Source organism: Typopeltis vanoorti, chromosome 26, assembly GCF_054136105.1.
Source record: "Typopeltis vanoorti isolate ZY-2024b chromosome 26, IOZ_Tvanoo_1.0, whole genome shotgun sequence".
NCBI lineage: Eukaryota > Metazoa > Arthropoda > Arachnida > Uropygi > Thelyphonidae > Typopeltis > Typopeltis vanoorti.
In genome coordinates this window covers 15103504-15124789 of record NC_143574.1, presented here as the reverse complement: position 1 = coordinate 15124789, position 21286 = coordinate 15103504, and the positions used below count along the sequence as shown (strand labels likewise).

Genomic DNA, 21286 nt, shown 5'->3' with positions numbered 1-21286 from the left:
ACAGTTATTCTCATAAATGGCAAGAAATAATGTGCCCTCTTCCCCCTCCCTTTTTTTTTTTTTTTTTTTTTAAATATAATGCTGTCATTCAATTCAATCTAAATTTAATTTTTATTTCAAATCACTTAATTTCAGCTTAAATTGAAATCTTATTTTATTTTGTAACCACTTGCTAGTGTTGGATTCTGATTATGAGATTTGAGTAATTATTATTCGCTTCAGAATCCAACATGATCTTCCATCACAAAGACTAGACTTGTAAATATTATTTAATGTAAACAACTTATTTTACAATTTAACATTCATATAACTACTTTCATTTTATCTAATATTTAATTAATTAATAAAGGATATATGTGTTAATAATGAAAAAACTGTATTAAATATTATTAATGCGCAGTTAAAATATCAAATACAAATTCTTATAATATTAACATAGTAATAATTAAAGTAGCTATGTTAATATTATAAGAATTTGTATTTGATATTTTAACTGCGCATTAATTGAAATGTAAATATTTTCTATTTATTCCTATTTGTAGAAATTTAACGTTATGTAATAGTTCAATTTTATTATATTTTGTTTGGTTGTCATGGAAACGTATGTAAGTGAACGAGCACGTTTTTGGAACAGAACGTGGGGAGAAAGCTGAAAGTTTACTAAAAAGGAATTAGTTAAAGAGATCACGAGAAGAATTTAGGCAGGAAAAACAGATATAAAAAGTGAGGAATGCTGGAAAAGGGAGCATTAGAGATTTATAAGATAGAGGATTGGCATTAGGTTGGAATTGGAGTATTCGGCATTCGAAAATCACAGTGCGATAATAGCGAGTGGGCAAGTCACTCAAGCAGCTAAATAAAGTCTACTAGTCGAGAAGCGGTTAGCTTATAATTTCGGAATAACAAATAAAGCTATGGAAGATAGCTAAGTGATTACGAATAGACTAGCGATTACTTGAGTTGAGATTTAATTTCAGGGCTGACCTGTCAAGGACACACAGAATCTTGAAATAAAGCACGGAGTTACTAGAATAGTAGAGGCTGTAAAAATTGAAGTTTACCGTTAGCTGTGCTTAGAATTATAGTGCCTAAAGAATTAATCGAATGCCGGAGGAATGAACAACTGTGCATATAAAACCTAAAGTTAAGGAATTATTGTGTATTGCCTTATTTCATGAGTGATCAGTAGTACTTTATGCAACAACGTTTGTTTATGTGTATTGTGACGGATGATTAATTCAGTTATTTCTTAGAATAATTTATTTAATGAGTGCCGTTTACTGTTTAAAGTGTTTACAGTTGTAAAAGGTGTAAATGTATAAGTAGGTGAAGATAGAAGATTATTGGTAAGATTATTCCAACCATTAATAAGCGTGGATTAATATTCCTATACAGAGAAGTGTGTGAGTTAAATCCTAGAATTTCCCTATACTAACAGTAACTATTTCGGAAATTAGCTGAAGTGTAAATTTAAAGGTGTTTGCTTGTAAAGTGGTGTTACTGCGATTTTATTGTATTTAGAACTTAAAGAACTGTGAGAAGACTGTATTACAGATAACAGAATTACCATTGTCTGAGTTTGCATGACTTTATTATCAGAAAGGCTGAAGTGTTTATAATAACTTATTTAGTATTTTGATCTTAAGTGTATAATTTGTGATTTTAAAATTAAATGTTTGTTTTTGTTTATCTAAAGTTGTATTTTGCCTGAATCTCTTTTACTGCACCATTCATAAAATATTCGAACCAATGCGGGTAAATTAAGTAAGTCAAATATACTCGGCCAGTATATATTTTAAGGAGAGATAGTTGAAGGTTGATTTTTCTTTAATTCTTGAACTAATTCAGATATAGAGTGGCGCAGTCTATAAATATAAATTTTCTCTATATTTGTATTAGAAATCAACTTACAACTTATCAATTAGTTAAGAACATCATAGTGATTAACATGTCGGATCCAAGGTAAAGATTTAGAAGTAGGATCCAACACTAGGTGGCATTCCAACATGTAGCTCACATTCTGACATTTACATTCTTTGTTCTTGCTTCACCTTGTGATTATACTGATGCACTGATGACAAACAGTTTCTGGTCAAAATATTTGCAATAATAAAAATTATTGATTCTTGTGAATACGTATGATAAACTAAAATACAGATCTTTATTATATTCCCACGATAGCCTGAGAACATTTTGACAGTTCTCATGACTTTTGTTTAGCTACTTTTAGACATAACTTAGTTCATTTTTTCTTGAATAATGTTTGTATAGTTGAGTCTACAGCAGGGGTCTTCGACCTTTCAGACAGTGTGGGCCACAGTAAAAATTTCAATGAAGCATGCGGGCCACTAAGCTATACTGTGGTATTTAGAACTGTAAGATGCTTTCCAGATTCCCAAGGAATGCTGTGTGTTTGATACTTTACATAAAATCCTATAAAAATAAACAAACTCAGTTTTATGAGTGTAGGTAGGAGTTCATGACTGGAAAAAAAAAAAAAAAAGATAATTTAATGAAGAAAACATTAATTTTTTACAATGTCAATGGGAACTTGGCAATGTCTTTCCTTGACCAGCTTGTCGATGTTGGAAGTCGCTATGCGCAGAGTATTCTTGAGATGGTGATCCGTAATCTGGGTTCCTGTCTTGGACTTCACATGCTTCATTCTGGAGTAGAATTGCTCACATAAGTATGTGCTTCCTAACAAAGTTCACATCTTCAAAGCATGCCGGTGAAGATTAGGGAATGCGTCCTCAGAAATGTAGTCTTTGTAAAATGTAAGCAAGGGCACATTGAATAATTTTTCTCTCAGAGTTGTTTTGGAGTTCAAGCAGCTCCATTTGTACTGAGCCTGGCATTTTGGCAGCATTGACACTGAATGGCATTGAAAATAAATCTAAAGAACATAGTTGGTTACGAAAATCACTAAATATCTCTTCAAACTCACTTTGCAACATGGCTAATTTTGTAGAGTATTCATCAAGAGACGAACAGTTGGACTCAGCGAGAAGCCGAAAATGAGTTATGTCTTTTTTTGCGAGGTTGAGCCTTCCAAAGTTTGAGCTTGGCCACAAAAGCTTTGATGTGATCACATCAAACAGAGAGCATTTTAAATCAGTTGATCTTTGGTTTGTAGCCGCGTATTTAGGTCATTCATATGCAACGAGATGTTGGTCACAAAGACAAAGTCTGTCATCCACTTTGGATCATTAAATTCCACAATTGGATTTCCTTGGTTATGAACTGCTGTATTTCGCTCCTTAAGTCAAAATTCAGACGACCATTTTTTTTTAACGTTCCTTCAATGTCACTGGCAAGTTCTTCGACACATCATGCTACAGTTACCCTAGACAAACTTGATGCTTTCCAGATTCACAAGGAACGCTGTGCATTTGATACTTTACATAAAATCCTATAAAAATAAACAAACTCAGCTTTAAGAGCATAGATAGGTAGGTTTTTTAAACACTTCCTTATTATTTGGGCACAGAATATCCCCAGCAGCGATGAGACACTCTTTCACAAACTCGCCGTCCAAGAAGGCTTTTGATTTTTTAGCAATTTTTTCAGCTATTATATAACTTACTTTGACGCATCTTTGACTCTTTCCTCTGCCTTTAAAAGTACCCTGCTGGCATTTTAAATCAATTTGGAGACAGTTCACTTTGTCCACATGAACTCGCCCTTGAAGGTGATCGAAATTGGACGCATGCTTTGTCTCATAGTGTCATTTTATATCTTATTCTTTTGATACTGACACTGACTCATGACAAATTAAACACACTGACTTATCGTCGATCGGCACAAAAAAAAGTACAAATTGGTCCACTTTTCATTAAAAACCCAACAAGAATCACTTCATTTACGCTTTTTACTCGTAGACGCCATAGTAATGGAAGGTGAACCCAAAAAATTATCCAAAATGGCCGTGTAACGGTTATTATTATTATTGTCACCTCCAGGGAGTCCAAAGCCTCATCAAGGGAGGGCACCTACTCTACAGCTTGGTTTCCACCACTCACCATCCACCAACTGACTGCAACTACACCAAAGCCATCTATCGCCGACCACTAGCATTTCCACAGACAATCACGAACATCCATGCCCACAGCGGGATTCGAACCAGCAGCCTTTTGGCTGGAGAGCAGATATGCTAACCACTTGTCCAGCCAGGCTGGAGACAGTGGTTGAATAAGTTTTTGCCAGTGTGTTTGCAATTTATCTCTATTTAAAATGACAGTCAATGAGGCTTTTCTTATTTCTTGTGTCTTCTCTCCATGTGAACTTGTGCACATCTTAATGTTGAAACAAGGTGTTAGTAATAACTAGTCCGTGTTATGAGCAGAAGTCCAGTAAATACTTACCATTATTATTAGTTTTGTCCTTTTCTCCAAATTTTCTTAAAATATTCTTATATGCCTGGGGGAATTAATTTCCTACTCTGCTGTTCAGGTCTCCAACAATGATCACTTTTTCCATTTTCTTTATGTCAGCTGCCTGTTCTAATGACTCAAAAAATTCCTCCATGTCTTCTTTGAAGAACCTTCTGTAGGACTATAAGCACAAATAAGTTTCATTGCCCATTTCTCCATTTTGAAGTTAGCCCACATGACTCTACTTGAAACTGCTTTTCAATCAAGAAGTTTATTGCTGAAAATAGCATCCTATAGTTATTTAGTAACATTTCACCTGTTTTTGTTTCAGTAATGCCAATTATCTTTATGTGGTACTTTTCCAGTTCTTCTGCAAGTTTGATTTCCTTTCCATTAACACTTCTTATATAGACAGTTCCTATCTTCAGTTCTTCTGATGTTGGATTTATTCTTCTTCTAGATGATGAGTTGGGGCTTGTTCCAGTAGCTGACTTTTCACTGTCCACCCTGGTTCCCTAAGAAAAACAGCGGAGGCCTTGTTTAACTGAGAGACATTTATGAAATTTCATGTTATTTTAGCCAACATGAAATTTCATCCTTTTGTACCATTACATGCATTAGTGGTTTAAGCCAATAAAAAGTACAATTTGGTCAGCTAAGTCCCAAATTCTCAGCCAATCCTTATTCATTCAGAATCCAGTAGATACCTACTAACAGAGTACATAACGTGAAAATGAAGATTGCAAATTATGTCAGAAGCCCCAGTTGGTTCTCTGATTGCTGAAAGGCAATGTGGAAGTCTCCTCCCAGTTATTTGTCTTTGATCCTTAAGCAGCCCTATATACAGTTTTATAGTACATAATTCAGAAGACCTGGTCGATTGGAGTCAAGTACTCTTTTTAGAGCCCATCTTATAAAAAGGGAAATAAAACTAAATGTCAGAATTACAGAGTAGTTTCTTTACTGAGTGTTTTTAAGAAAGATGTATGCAAGTATACTTGAGATGAGAAAAGTAAAATTGTTGAAGAGAAACTGGGAGAAAAAAAAATCTGAATTTTTGCCTAATTGCATATTTCCACTTCACAACAAATAATCAAATCCTGGGAATATAACCAGATTTGTATTTAGGTTTTGTAAATTTGGAAAAAGCACAATGATGCATTTTTATGGTATGAATAAGACATTACACGGAACAATATGTAGTCATTAATTAAGTTTTAAATTGGCAGTTAGAATTGAAAGATGTACAGGAAATTTGATGCAAAATCAAGGTTTAAAACAAGGATGTCCACTATCTCCATGGTGATTCATCAACCCATATGGATATGTTATGAAGGAATGTACCATTAAAGCTAATAGTAAAACTGGAAAGGTTAACTCAGCTGTTATTTTATGTAGATGATGATGATGATGATACTGCTAAATAAATTCACTCGACAAGTCTTCAGAACTAAGTAAATTGGACTGTATCAAATTTGGTACAAAATATCAGCAATAAAATGATAAATTCTATGAAAGAGGTAGGAACAAGGAACACATCAACTGCATTCTCATTGTGAAACAGAATAAGCATAATGTTTCAGCTATTTAGGCAATATTTAGTGAAGACGAGGAAATAGTTGCATTCATGCAACTATTTCCAAGAAATATTTGATTTCAGCTGATATTCACAAGATGCTGTTACACACACATACACAGTGTTTTTTTTTTTTTTTTTTTTTTTGACAGTGGACAAATAAGGAGTATTGTATTCATGCTAAATCCTATATATGCCCTGATATTTTATTGGAGGAAGTTTTGGTTTGATAAATTTCATTAGTATACATAAACAGATGAGAAGGTAGTTCTGATAGCTTAAAGCTAATTCTTTAAGAAAATTTTCTCAGTTTTTATGGAAAATTGACATACCCATTGAATGTAGTCATTTATTAAGTACCTCCATCTAAGAACATATAACTCACTAGATATAGACTCTGTAAGATGACAACAGCATTCCAAAGGGAGATGATCATGCAGCCTCAATCACATCATATAACTATCTCAGAATGACTGGAGCAAACTGTCATGAACTGGTTGTTCTACTTCATTCAAATGACAAGCAATTAGTGTGATGTATATTGACTGAGTAGCCCAATAAGGTGTAGAACAACCAGCCTTATCATTCTGGAATGTTCACTGAATGGCCTGTACCTTGTAGCATGGATAAATAACCTGCTGGAAATAACTTACCAGATAATAAACTAAATGATGGGATTCATTCACTTGGCACTGATGAACAGTGACTGAGCAGAATGTGACATTCAGGGTGTCCCAACCAGTATTGTTTTAGCTAATGGGAATGAAACTCCTGAGGTCATCTATTGCTAAACACCATCTGTGACAAAGTCTAATGCACTGTACATTTTAAGAAGCTCCTTTTCAAACTACTATTGTATTCCATTGTTATTTGTCAAATTGTGACTCATCTGTTATATACCATAATTCCTGCAATCCTCTGTGAGCATCTCACAGCAAAAAACTCTCAAACAACAGGATTGTTACATGCTGGACATTTTCTGTATCAGGGTTAGATACAACAACTACAATGCCACATTCAATAATTTATGTTGTGCTATAGTCTCCGATAAAGCAGCGAATTTCATTAACCTCTCTACCAGCAGTGGTGGATGAAATAGTGAGACCAAATTGCACACTTATCCTTGTTATTCAATAGGTGTTACAGAATCGTATCCAGATTTTGCTGGACGTCTATACATGGCGGGTTGGGGTGTTAATTATGTGGTGTACTTAATATTTACTTATGGTATTAAGTATGGTGTACTTAATAAACTGGCAACCCTATGCTGCAATAAGTGCTGGAATAAAACTGCATTTCAGAGAAACCTAAATTTCACACATCTGAATAGACTATGGACCTCCTTTAGCCTGGATCACATTTTTCATCATGTGAGGCATACTCTTTACCAGTCTTCAATAACTTAGCTATTTTGAATCATTCTTCAAGATACCAAGTAATTTTATATAAACTTGGTTTTTAATCCTATTTCCCAGGTAAGCAGCTATTTTTCAAGATACCAAGTAATAAAATTACCGGCATCTTGAATATATAATATACCCAAGTTAAAAAACTTTCTAATTGTATCATTCTTCTTTCAATGTGTATGCACTGTTGGCAGCTCTTATCTGCCCAGCATCCAATGTTCCAGTTGCACCTAAAGATGTTCTGCTGAGGTGAAATGGGATTCTCTGCAAGTCAATGAACACATAATTTTCCTTGTATCATGTTGCAATTACAGCTGCAGTATGACACATGCACTCTCATGCTAAAAGACACATGGGTCTGTTCTGTTAATATCTTCAACAATGTCATACATCTCAGCATTCATCCTTCAGGGATAGGGTATGGGGGAGAGTCAAAGTGTGAATCAGTAGAGCCACCCAAAACCTTTACACCTCTGCCAAAATAAGTCAGAACTTGGACCAAGCACCAATTGCAGCATCCAACCATCTGATCACAAAGGTACAGCGTAATTTGTTGTTCTCCTTCACAAACTTCCACACACTATGGGTCAGTAAAGATGTTCTTTATACAGCGTAATCTGCACTGTTTTGACTACCAGGATTAATACGAGGAAGGTCTGAAAAGTTCTCAGCCTAACAATGAAAAAATGAATTTATAATTTCAAAATTATTTTTAAACATAATCTCCCTTAAGATTAATACATTTATTCCAGCGATGCTCCAGCACTATTATTCCATCTCTGTATTGGTTCTCAGTAAGATCTGCAAAATACCTCTTTACAGCTGCAATCACCTCTTGATTCAAAGAAAAACGCTGACCAGTGAGGAAGAGTTTTAGTTTTGGGAAGAGATAGAAGTCAGAGGGAGCCAAGTCTGGGGAATAGGGTGGGTGTTCCAACAATTCATAGTGCAGATTCTTTAATTTTCCCATTGCCAAACACTTGATTTTTTGCCAAAAAAAGATGATTTTTTTCCTTCAGCAAACCGGGTCTTTTCTCACGAATTTTTTTGTCTTGTCTACTTAAAAGATCAAAATGATATTCCTCGGTTATCATTTTACCGTTTTCAAGATAATTAATAAACAAAATGCCTTTAGAACCAACTTTGTCTTCTTTGGCGCTGAACAACAGGCTTCTGTCCACTGTTTTGATTGCTGTTTGGATTCTGGTGTGTAATGGTGAATCCAAGTCTCATCCATAGTAAAAAAATTGATGCACAAAATCAGTTTTATTCTTGTTAAAATACTCCAAGCACTGTTCAGATTTTCATGTGAGTGCATTTTTGATCTGCTGTGAGCAAGTGCAGCAACCATCTTGCACAAACCTTTTCATGTGCAATTCTTCATGCAAAATATATCCTACGTTCTTTTGAAATGCCTATAGTCTCAGCAATTTCATGCACTTTGACTCGCCGGTCATCCAATACCATATAGTGCACTTGATTGATGATTTCTGTTGTTACACTTTTTGGACGTCCTTCACGTGGATCATCTTCAAGGCTGGTATGGCCAAGTTTAAACTTGGCAGCCCATTTCTTAATTGTTGAAAACGAAGGAAAAGAGTGCCCATAAAATTTTATGAACTTCGAATGAATTTCTTTTGGCATTAAACCTTCTTTTACAAAGAATTTTATAACAGCATGACTCAATTTTATCCATTTGAAGGGATACAGACATTTTGCTTCAGACAGCTGTATAAAACAAACTACTTAATAGAATGAGTTGCAATTTCACATGAATGCTTATGACAGATGTACCAACTTAAAAAAAAAATCTCTTGGTCGAGGCCCAGAACTTTTCAGACCACCCTCGTATGTAGCTTTTACATGCAGACACACCTCTGTAGAAGTCAATTATCAGTTTACTTAGTGTCCTATTACTAACCGAAATTCTTGTGTTTTTGATCTTCTTGTTGTTTATTTCCATACAAGAATGCTGAGATGATTTTGGTTCCACCTTTGGTCTCTCCACATTAATATTTTGTGAACTTCTCAGCTGAGGTGGCATCCTTGCATTTTCACTCATTAACATTGTTGCCTACAGTGTGCAATTTGTTAGGCCATCACACTGTCAATACTAATACCATAACTATTTTATGTGTATTTTGTTTAAATGCACAAGCACCTATTAGATGCATTTCATCCATCCATAAAATGTTCTTCCTGAACTCTTGGCTGGACAGATTTTTATTGATATTTGGTATTTTCACCTTTAATAAAAATTTGTGAAGACTATGTGGGCTTGATTTAAAATAGACAATTTTCAGTGACAAAATGATATGAATTATATGAGTAACTCCAATTTGACTGAATGGGAGTGGATATAATTTGGTAATTCAGCTGTACACTAAAATTTATTGCATGATTTCAATTTTGGCTTAAATAAGACCATTGTATGTAGCACAATTAGACAAAATGACATGTTAAAAATGGAAATCAATAAACTATCTACAGCATTGCTTTTTAAACTGTGATCCATGAAATTCTAGGTTCTGCAAAAATGTGTAGGGCTACCTACAGCATACATTTATAACATGTAGTTTCTGAAAATGTCAGTGAATAGGGAAAATCATTTGTAATATTATGTATTACAGATTTTCTTGGTTGAAATGTTTTACAAGTAATGATTCATTGTTCATTTCTGATAATATTTTACTATGAATTTTTTGTGGGTTAAGCAATTCTGTGAAAAAGAAATACTTTTATATAAGGTTCTGCAGTCTTAAAAAAAAGCTTAAGAAACAGTTGTCTACGTACATAAGTCCAAAATGGCTCTACATCTTCAATTAATGTGAAAATGAATGCTGGGGAAAAATTGCATGATAAGAATAAGACACTGTTTCATGGGTGCCTTGGATCATTTCCATGCTTGTTTTGAATAACAAACTTATATCTAAGAAAATCCAGTAAATGTGTACAAAAAAAAAAAAAAAAAAAAAAAAAAAAAAACTCAAGTGGGCAATAATAATTCTGAAACGAGTCTTTAAATTTCAGCAATAAAAATAATAAAGTGCTGGATTTTGTACTAGTGAACAGAATCATGAGTTGAACTATTAAACATATGAAAAGATCCAGTGACTTACTTTTCTATTGATGTCAGACAGCAGTAAGTAATTTGCAGACATGTCTAGCTCAGCTTTTAAACAAGGTTGAATACCATCTCCAGAACTCAAGGAGAACCTAGAAAAATTAATAAATTATTTCAGAGTAGGAGTGGGGGAAAAAATGCATTTCACATCCCAGTCCACATATATATATATATATAAAAAAATAAATAAAAATAAAAATAAAAAAATGCAAACCAAACTTGCTGTAGCATTAAGTCTTGATTTTTGTGTGTTGGGATGTGTAGCATTTCTGAAGCTTCGTTAAAATTTCTTATACAACAGTTATGGTCCATGTATGGCATTTTCTTTTTTATCATAATACTTGGAGGACTGTGCTGAATATGTGAAATGCTAATTTTTTTTTTTTTCTTTTCCCCAATATCTTTTGTGTTCCAACATATAGAACACAGAAAAGATATTGGTTAAGGCAATGCTTATGCAGCTAATGCCACAAGAGGGTGAACTTTAAATACTCTGGGGTTATTTTAAGGGTGGGTGCACAGGTTTTGATGGGTGCAAGATGTTAAATGATGACCACAGTTCGTTCTTTACCAAATGCCCTTCATATTGCAGGGTAAATATTGGGAATAGATGAGGATTTGCTGTAGGTTCTCTGTTATCACTCCTAGCAAACCTATTTATTGAAAAATTTGAAAAGAAGGTTTATGATATCATAAAATACCATAAAAAACATGGCTGCAATAGTGATGACATAGTCAGGAATGACTGAAGAATCATTTCAAACTTTATCTTAACAACTTGCAGGGATAATTTTCTATGGGTCTCAAGTTCTATTTACTCTAGAACTGAGGACCCACAGAAAATTACCTTTCCTTGGCATTTACCTGGCATAATCTCAAGTAGGAAAAAAAAAAGATAACCTTCTCAGTAAACAGAAAATCAACTACCATTGGAAAATTCCTACATGCTGTTTCACACCACCATCCAGAAGATAGAAATTATAAAAACTTTATTATATGGGTTTTTTCATTTGAAGGCTGAGTTAGATGATCTTATAATTGAGATGGAAACTTGAATTTTTCATCTCATGTATAGGCAAATCGACATTCAGAACACATGCCATTTACACACAAAAAATACTGTTGGTGGTGGTGATGGGGATAGGTGTGTTTGTGTATTAGGAGAATAAAGTAGTATGGGAGGCAGTTTGATGTGTGTAGTGGAGTGCCCTTCCGTGATGCGTCCTTGAACTTCTTGGAGATGTCAGATAATAATTATGAGATAGAGTCTACAACATCTCCAGTACCACAAGAAAAAAAAGAATGAATTATGCTACCTTATACATACATACTCACTCTCACTCTCCCAGAATGGGTATGAAACTGAGGATGACTAACAAAAGTTTAGACATCACCTACAACTCCTTCCAACAGGCAACAATTCAGAAATGCAATCATCTCACCCCCTATCATTGAGAATGTAATGGACAATCACAGAAATACTGCGTGAGTGCTATGTTAAAGTGGCTTCTATCACAATATACAAGATTTATGTGGGGGGGGGGGGGTCTGGCATCCACCAAAGCCTCCACATTTTCACAAAGAAACCTAAAGTATATAAATTTCACTGCTCTTGCAGATCTCTCAAGTAACAAAATTGAGTGGGATAGTCAATACAAGGTGTTAGAGTAGTGTCATGGCCAAAAGGGATACTACAGTTTACATATATTCATGCCAAAGTATCAAGAATAAGAGAGAACAAGTTGGTTGCAAGAAGTTATAGCCAAAAAGTGAGACTTGGATGATGTAGTTATAAGAATATGGTATTTTCCTGATGGACAGAGAGGAGTAATGCTGATGATAACAAACAGATGAACTATATATGTGTGTGTATATACACGTCCATAACCCGACTTATGGCATTCTGTACTTATAACTGGGCACCCAATGTTCCCCATAAGGATAATTAATAATTAAATTAATCATTCGGGAACTAGTTTATTCCACGCATGTAAACAAACCCCCCCATGGCGTAAGCGGTTCGTTGGCGCAGCATCTGTACGCTAGCAGCTAATCTCATTGTTTATATGGTTGTTTATATACAGCATCACTTTCGTCTTAACTTTTTTATTTGAATTTGTGTGTCTGAGATTACCCTTATGACCATGCCTGCAAAGCAAAAGTCCATTGCAAGTCAAAGTGAGCCTGAAGCGAAGAGAAAGGTGATTACAATGGAAATGAAGGTAGAAATAAGCATCAGAGAGGCCATAATTCATTGGGAAAGCATTAGGCTTCAGTCACTTGACTATCGGAACAATTATAAAGGATGCCATCAAAAACATTGCTGATTATTGGGAGGAAGTGAAGTAATCAACAATGAAAGAGATGTGGAACAAACTGTGCTCTCAATTCTGGGATGATTTTCATGGTTTCGCAGAAGACGACATTGCCGAAGCCAGAAAAGTTGTGGAGAGTAGCAATGCACTGCAATTAGACATCAATGAAAATGATGTCGTTGACTTACTGGAGTCCCATTCACAAGAATTAACCAATGAAGACCTTATGGAGATATAGAAGCAGCTGATAGAACCACAAGAACATAAATCAGAAGATCCAGAGCCGAGAAAGTTTATGACAAAAGAATTAGCTGAAGCCTTTTGTCTCGTTGAAGCAGGATTTGCTAAGCTTGAGGAGCAAGATCCTAACATTGAGCAGCTTACAAATGTTTACCATGCAGTTAGTGAGAACATCAGCTGCTACAAGGCCATTTATGATGAAAAAAAGAAAAGGGTGTGCAAACAACCTTAGATACCTTTTTCAAGAAACAGACTTCAGTGGTAAGCTCCCCTCACCTCATCCGGCAACAGAATCAAATCCTGATTCTCCAGCACCTGATCCATCTTCTCTAGTACAAGAATCTGATCCTGATTCAAATCCTAATTCTTCAGCACTCACCCCATCCTCTCCAGTACCATTTCCATCATCATCATCTTCTGATTAATGTTAGCCTACCTTCTGTTTATTTTCTCTTTGTATAAATTAAAAGAAAGAGCACAATAGTTTCTGTAACTTCTTATTACAGAACAGGGGTGGTATTATTATTACTACAGTATTACACTATTATTATTGCCACATATGAGCCAATATAGTATTGTTATTATTACCATATATGCGCTATTCATCAGGGATACGAGTTACATACAAATCCGACCTAAAGATGTTCTCTGGAATGTATCTTGTCCATAACTGGGGTGTGTGTGTGTCTATATATTAAAAAAGAGAGAGAGAGAGGAGATCATGAGGATAGATGGGAAGCAGTTTCAGGCAATCTAGTGCGAGATAGAGGCCTGTAGGACAAAACATAAGCTGGGTACTGGTACAGGCTGGAGGAAAAGATGTCAAAGACATGCATCAGAAAATCAGCATGATAATGCAGGCAGAGTCATAATATTATGTTCATTGGAAAGAATGCAAACTTCAGCACCTAAATTACACAAATTATAAAATAAAAAGTACAGTCTGCAATAGTTTGCAATATGAGAAAAAGGCCAATAGTAATACATGTTAAGATATGTCGGCCTGATTGGCCAAGTGGTTAGAATCCTGCCATGGATGTTTGTGATTGTCTGTAGATATGCTAGTGGTGGGAGGTAGATGGCGTTGGTGTAGTTATGGTTGGTTGAGACAAGAGAGTTACAGAGTAGATGCCCTCCCTCGATGAGTTTTGGACTCCCTGGAGGTGTCATGTAATAATAATATAAGAAAGAAAATGATTCATCAGAACATCAAATTTAAATGCCCAGAACTGTTCACTGGTTTGGTGTAAGTTTTTCCACTTGGTTATACTATAATTTAAAGATACCAAGAAATTATATTCTTGGTTTAATTCTTTAACCAAGTGTAAGCAAACAGGTTTGCACCTGAACTATTTTCAGGACTGGGGCAACTCGTATATACTATTTATCTGTCTTTTCTTTCTCCTAGTACTACTAGTTGCTCTCTTGCACCTCTTTTACTTTTTCATCTCAAGGTCAAAACTAATCTGAGTGGTGACTCTTCCATAATGCATAGCAATATTACTACTGAAACGACTTCGCATCACTTGCCTTAGTATCCCATAATGCAAAGCACATCTGGCTTTGCATTTGGTCTGACTCCCACTGATGAGACCTTAATGAAGGATGAAACTGGTCTGGGTAGTGACCCTTCCCATAATGCATAGCATTATACATATCTGCAAGGAAATGTGCTCTGCATTATGGGATACTAAGGCAAATGATGTGAAGTCATTAACTTCTTATGACGAGTTGTCCCAGTCCTGAAAATAATTCAGGTGCAAACTTGCTTGCTTACACTTGGATAAAGGATTAAAACAAGAATATAATTTCTTGGTATCTTTAATTTATCATGTCCACTGGTTTGTTTTGCCACAGCTGCAAAATCTGAATATTTCATGTAATTCCTATTTATGGAGATTATGTTTGGATTTTCCAATCTTAATGCACAGCCTTATTTTCTCTTCAAAGCCTGGCTGGATTTTATTCACAATTTGGATGCCTGTAATCATTCAGCTGTTGCAAGTGCTCTGTCATTGTAAGAACAGTTCTTCTAGTAGCTGATGGGACTATACAAGAGAGCTGGTAGGGATCAGTCACCTTTGTTGGTTTTAAGCAGCCTGTGATTTGTCTGCAACTTTGGTTTAATACTGAATTAGTTGGCAAGGTGAGCACGATTTAATCCATACTCTGCACTCTGGGTGAATTTTCTAAGCAAAATACACTTATAAACAAAAAAAACATTAATACCACCTGTTACTTTGACCTCCTTTGGCCAAGATAACCATTTCCCATCTTGACATTGACTCCACTAGATCACATATAGAGGGTATTCTGAAGTATTCCAGACCAACTAGACAGAATAACATCTTGGAAGTAAGCAAATGAGTAAGACAATGGTGATAACCAGCAGATACTGTGTTCCACATGATTTGGTAATTGTTTGTTAGAATTCAAATCAGAATTAAGTGGCCTGAGGAGCATACAGAATGCCTGGATATGCTCTTCAAACCAATCTCATGCAATGTGAGCCTTGTGACATGGGGCATTGTCTTGCTGGAAATAGTCTACATCAATCGAGCCACATTTATTGCACAGGGAAAAACCTGGTCTGAAACAATCCCTAGGTAAATATTAGCAGTCAAGGTATGTTCAAGGGGGAGCTTAGAGGATCCAGCATTGACCATGAGAACAATTCCATACAAAGGGATCATTACCAGTGGCTTGCTCCCAACCATACAGTTTGGTTGGCCCAAAACAGACTGGGCAGTCATGAGTGAATAAACAATGTTTTGGATCACGAGTATATAAAGAAAGTGCTGCTGTTCTCAAGATATCAATCAGTAGATGCACTCCACTTTGATGTTTAAATGCAAATTTACATATTAGGGTTGGGTCAAGATTGATACCCAGATATACTGGAAACTTTTGGTGCATTAGGACTAGATTGTTCCATGTAATGTTTAGTTTTCTGTTGGTTTCCTGAGTGAGGGGGGGTAAAATAGGCTTACCAGGATTTTGACGGATGAGCATGTAAGAAATTTTCTTTGTAATACACTGCAAGATAATGAGAGTTTATCTTCAATCATGTTAAAGTCAGAGGCATGTATTGCAACAGATAGGTTCATCTACATAAGTAAAGCATCTTATGTCAGAATAAACTGGTTGGTCACTGACATAAATGTTGACCACCATACAGATCTTGATGTGTTTACACATCAATAAATACATGGATGCAAAATATCCATCGAAATAACATAAATATAAAGTATACATGATTTGAATATTTCATACAGCCGTTTGGGTGGTGGTGAAAATGAGGCAAGTACATTTCTCTAAGGTAGCCCATTTATTTTTGTCTGATCCAATTAAGGTCACACAGAACCAAAAGTTGGTAGTTAACATAGAATTTGGCAGTGCATAGCAATAATATAAATTTTGCTAAGGAGAAGTCTGTGGTTAATAATGTACTTCGATGTACTATGCAAAATTTGCCAGGTCTGAAGCCAGATGGTTCTGGAATAAAATATTTCTCAAAGCAAGTCTGTTGAGGATCATCCTTTCATACAGATTACAGAGATTACTAGAGTAAGGAAATAGGTACACGTAGTTTTGGATCTGTTAGAGATTTGCCTAGTTTTAAGCAGGATTCTGACTTTCCTCCAGATTAATGGTAATGCAAGTGTTTCAAGGAACTTGTTAAATAGGCATAAAATCCAATTTATTTTTGGGCCAAAATTTAATATTTGTTCATTACACAGTCATCTGGTCCTCCAGCTTTTCCCACTTTTTTAGTGACTTCACTGGCATACTAAGTGAGAACTTAGTATGCCAGTTGGAAAAAAACAAAAGTACTGCACAGAAGCTTCTATAAGTCAGAGAGGTTGTTCCTGGAATCAACAGAAGCCTTAAAACATACTCCAAACCTTGACAAGTATGGCTGTATAAATCTACCAAAGATTTGGGAGACAGTAATCCTAAGACCAAATTAATATTTTTTTCAAACTTTGGACTACTATTTTTCAAAAGTTTCAAGGACTACTATTTGGACTACTATATTTTTTTTCAAAACTTTGGATTACTGTTTTTTTTAATATATATACAGGGTGTTCGGGATAAATTTGACAGTTTCGTAAGGAAAAAGAAAATCTTCTTTGTATCTATTAAATTTAATGAATTGACAAAAAAACATTACAGGCAGAGTTAATTACAATACTATCAACAAGATTTACTCAAAATAACCACCATTAGCATCGATCACAGCTTCAATTCTGCTTCGGAACCTCGAACAAGCTGATGCTACAGTCTCCCTGGGAAGGGCCGCAAAAACTGTTTTAATTTTATCCATTAACTGGGCTTTTGTATTACTGGAAGTGCGATTGGTGTCTTTTTCAACTGCGCCCCATACAAAATAATCCATGGGGTTAAGGTCTGGGGAGTTTGGAGGCCAAACATTTGGACTGGTGAAGTCGTAGAAATTTTCAGACAACCATTTTTGACTTTTCCCAGAGGTGTGGCAAGGGGCCGAATCCTGCTGCCATACATACGGCCTACCATTGGCTACCCTTGTTATCCAGGGCTTGACTACAGTTAGACTCCACGAACAAAGCCCGAATTCCAATGCCAGGGTTCTTCAACACCTGTTCCTGCAGATTTGCGAGGAATTCTGCTGTACGAACGCAATCAGATCGTCTGCTAGGGATCTTTCTTCTTGCTACATCCTCGTAGTCACCATTGCAAGTCTCTAGTTCATGCCTGATTGTTTTTACTGTATTCAGGGAGCATTGGGCAGCAGTCGTAATATCCTTATTTTGATGGCGGGCACGAATCATCATGATACAAGTTATTCTCTTCCATGATTCAGGTGGGTTCCAGCTATCCATCCTTTCTGACATCTTGTATATGAATGAAGAAGGGTCCAAACTTTTAAATGAAGAGAAGTGTGTGTTAATACATGTAACTTACGGAAAAATATAATTAATTATAAATATGTCAAATTTATCCCGAACACCCTGTATATATATATATAACTTAGATGGCACCGTGTTAGAACTTTAGTCTTGCGTTGCACGCTGCAATTACTTATACTAGCCCCACTGTTACACCGAATTGTGGTTGTCTCGCATTTGTAACAAACTGTTTGTGTGCTCTGAAGATGCTGGATATAATACCAGCGAAATATTAGCTTTTAAGTTAATAAATAGTTATTTTCTTATCAATCTGTGTTCGCATCAATACCATTTAAATCCAATTCAACATGTGTGATGAACACATAAGCCTATCCACGTGTTTAAGTTCTATCTTCAGTTCAACTTCTTTTATGGTTCTTCTATGGTGTTATACTTATTTTGACATTTTAAAGTAAAAGCTTGGCTATCGGATCAGTACCATCATCATTAGTGTTTTTTTTTTTTTTAATATAACATTTATTTAATAAGATTCATGCCTTACTGATGCTGTGAGTCATATATCCAATGCTTAAATTTTTCCTATCTACTTCTCACATTTGGACTCTGCTATTGCAATGGTCAGATTATCAACAACTCTTATAGTGTCACCTGAGAAAGGATCTTCTTCACATAATCTTTGATATTCTTTATATGCCCTAATTTGGTTCTTTTAATCTTGTAGTACATTGTAAGTGATCTTGGTATTTTTTGCAGAATCTTAATGAAGGCAGGACAATTTGGAGAGTTGGTGCAATTTTTCTTTTGAGCTGGGGGGGGGGGGGAGTTAGGTATAACTATAATTCATTATAGATTCTTAATATGAACCATGATAGGCCTGTGTTGTGAATGTTGTATTAGCCCTAAGACTGTCAAACAGTTATCAGTAATTCTAGTGTGAGGAACATAAGTTAAAGTAATTATTATGAGGAACGTATTGGAAGGGATGGAAGATCATGTGCAGGAAGAAAATGGAATTTATTCACTTACTAAGAGATAATTACCTGATATGGTATGTTACAGGGGGGAGTTGAAAGTGCTGGAATGAATTACAGGATTTGAAGATACGCCCATAACTAATGTAGCACAGATTACCAATTAAGGAGAGGAGTGATCATGTAGTCTTGACTTGGGAAGTTGCCAAAAAGAAAAATTTTCAGTTAAGTATATATGGAACTACAGGATAAGAGATTAAGACATTAGGAGGCAGCTTGAAGCAATGAAATGGCATTAGAATCTGCAAGTGAAGGACATTAGCAGTACATGGGAGAAGGTCATGGGATATCTGAAAGAAGCAATATTGAACTGTATACCCAAGGTCAGGAGGATAAATCAGAAGTTAGATGCATAACTAATATCATTTAGCAAGAGCTGTAAAAAAATAAAATGTGGAGGACATTATAACTAGAAAGGTGATCAGCATGATAACGAACGCAAAATCAGATTACGAGAAGAAATTTACTGAGCAGGCCAAAGGAAATCCCGAAATGTTCTTTCACTATGAGACAAACAAAAGGAAGAATAACTCTGGAAAGATAATTTTAATAAGTGATGATTGCAGTAAGGTGAAAGAAGCAGGCAAAATGGTTACTGATTGACTACTTTGTAAGGATCTGTAATCCAAACAGAATATTGCTGTGACAGGAACTGATGTGAGAACAGAGCTTGATGAATTGGATATACTTAGGATACTGCAGATGTGAATGAAAAAAAAAAAAAAAAATGACTGTAGGATTAGATGGAATATCAGCTCGCATTTTACAAGAATGTGCAAAGGAACTGGCAGTGATTCTAACTAGGCTGTTTAACATTTCAGTCTCAAGCTCAGGTGAAGTTCCATGGGAGTCCAAGAAAGGCAAATTAATTGCTTTACACAAAGGAGGCTCTAGGATGGCAGTAGCAATTATAGACTAATCAATATCTTGGGAGTAATGGCAAAAGTATGGAACAGTTGGTCAAAGACAGAATTCAGGAATGATTGGATAAGAATATGATACTCTATGGAGTACAGTATGATTTGTGAAAGGTCAGTCATGCCTTAGTAATTTACTAATTTTTTATAATAGTGACAGATACTGTTTGATCTCACAAATTGGTACACGTGGGGTTGATGGACAGACACCAAGTAGTTATATAGAGGGGCAGAAAGCAGGAAAAGGTACGTGACTAGTGGTGTGATTGGACCACTACCTATTTAACATGTACATATGTAACAGAAAAAATATAGGATTTGAAGAGAAATATACAGTTATCTGCTGGTGATGCAAAATTAGATAGAAAAATAGTTAATCAAAGCAAGCAACGTACAGGAGTTTGGCACACAAAAGAATATGGATGTCATTTTAATATGGAAAAGTTATATAATTTTTAATTTAAAAAAATTATGTTTAAATTAAAAAAAAATTAATTAAAAAAAATCTGTGTACCACATTGAGAGAATAAATTAAAGAATTAAAGATGCCAGGAAATTATATTCTTGGTTTCATACTTTATCCAAGTATAAGTAAACCAAGTTTGCACCTGAAGTCACTTCACAATGAGCAAATTGTATACAGAGGCTAATAACTTCAAATCAATTGCCTTAGCATACCATTATGCAAAAGCACATATCCTTACGGACATGTATAATGCTAAGCATTATGGGAAGAGCCACTACCCAGACTGGTTATGACCTTTATTGAGGTAAAAAAGTAAAGGGATGCTCATCATATGACCAGAGTAGTTAGTATAGAGGTGCAAGAGAGTCTGACGTATTAGGAGAAAGGAAAGACAGACAGATAGATAGTATGAGAGAGAAAAGGCCTCAGCTGTTTTATATCATGATACAGTCAAAGGCAATCTGTTTTCCTTTTTCACCAATCTCACATAGATGAACAATCAAAAGACCAATTGAAACTAAAGTGCAAAGATGACTGATACCCAGGTGGTTGGCCTTATTTGAGTTAACTGCCTTGAGTTGGTCTTCTCTGCCTGGGATTGCTCTCCAGTCATCCCTTCAATTGATCTTAAGACTGAATTGAACTAACAAGATGGAACCATTTAAAAAACCTCTCATAGTAAAAATAGAATTTTATCTCCACTTGGTGAACATTGCATCATGTGGGTGGTTTACACCAGTGCTTCCCAAACTTATGGATGTGAAGGCCCCCCTTTGGAAAAATCAACATATTTCACAGCCTCTCCATCGAAAAAAAAAATAGTAATACAGACATATATTATTATAATATGTATTGTATTTATATTCATTACAATTTATATTCAAGATTTTGCATTTGTAAGCTTTTTTTTTGTGCTTCTTATGAATAACTTTGAAATGAAACTTACATG

General features: G+C 35.3%; 1 protein-coding gene across 1 annotated transcript in view; it reads right to left on the bottom strand.

Moving 5' to 3' along the window:
• Nucleotides 1-21286, bottom strand: part of LOC150092349 (enhancer of mRNA-decapping protein 4-like) — a 406953-nt gene that overhangs the window by 159934 nt on the left and 225733 nt on the right. The window contains exon 11 of the mRNA XM_090414848.1: nt 10475-10571. Within this exon, the coding sequence (XP_090270974.1) occupies nt 10475-10571 (97 nt within the window). The remainder of the gene's footprint in view (nt 1-10474; nt 10572-21286) is intronic.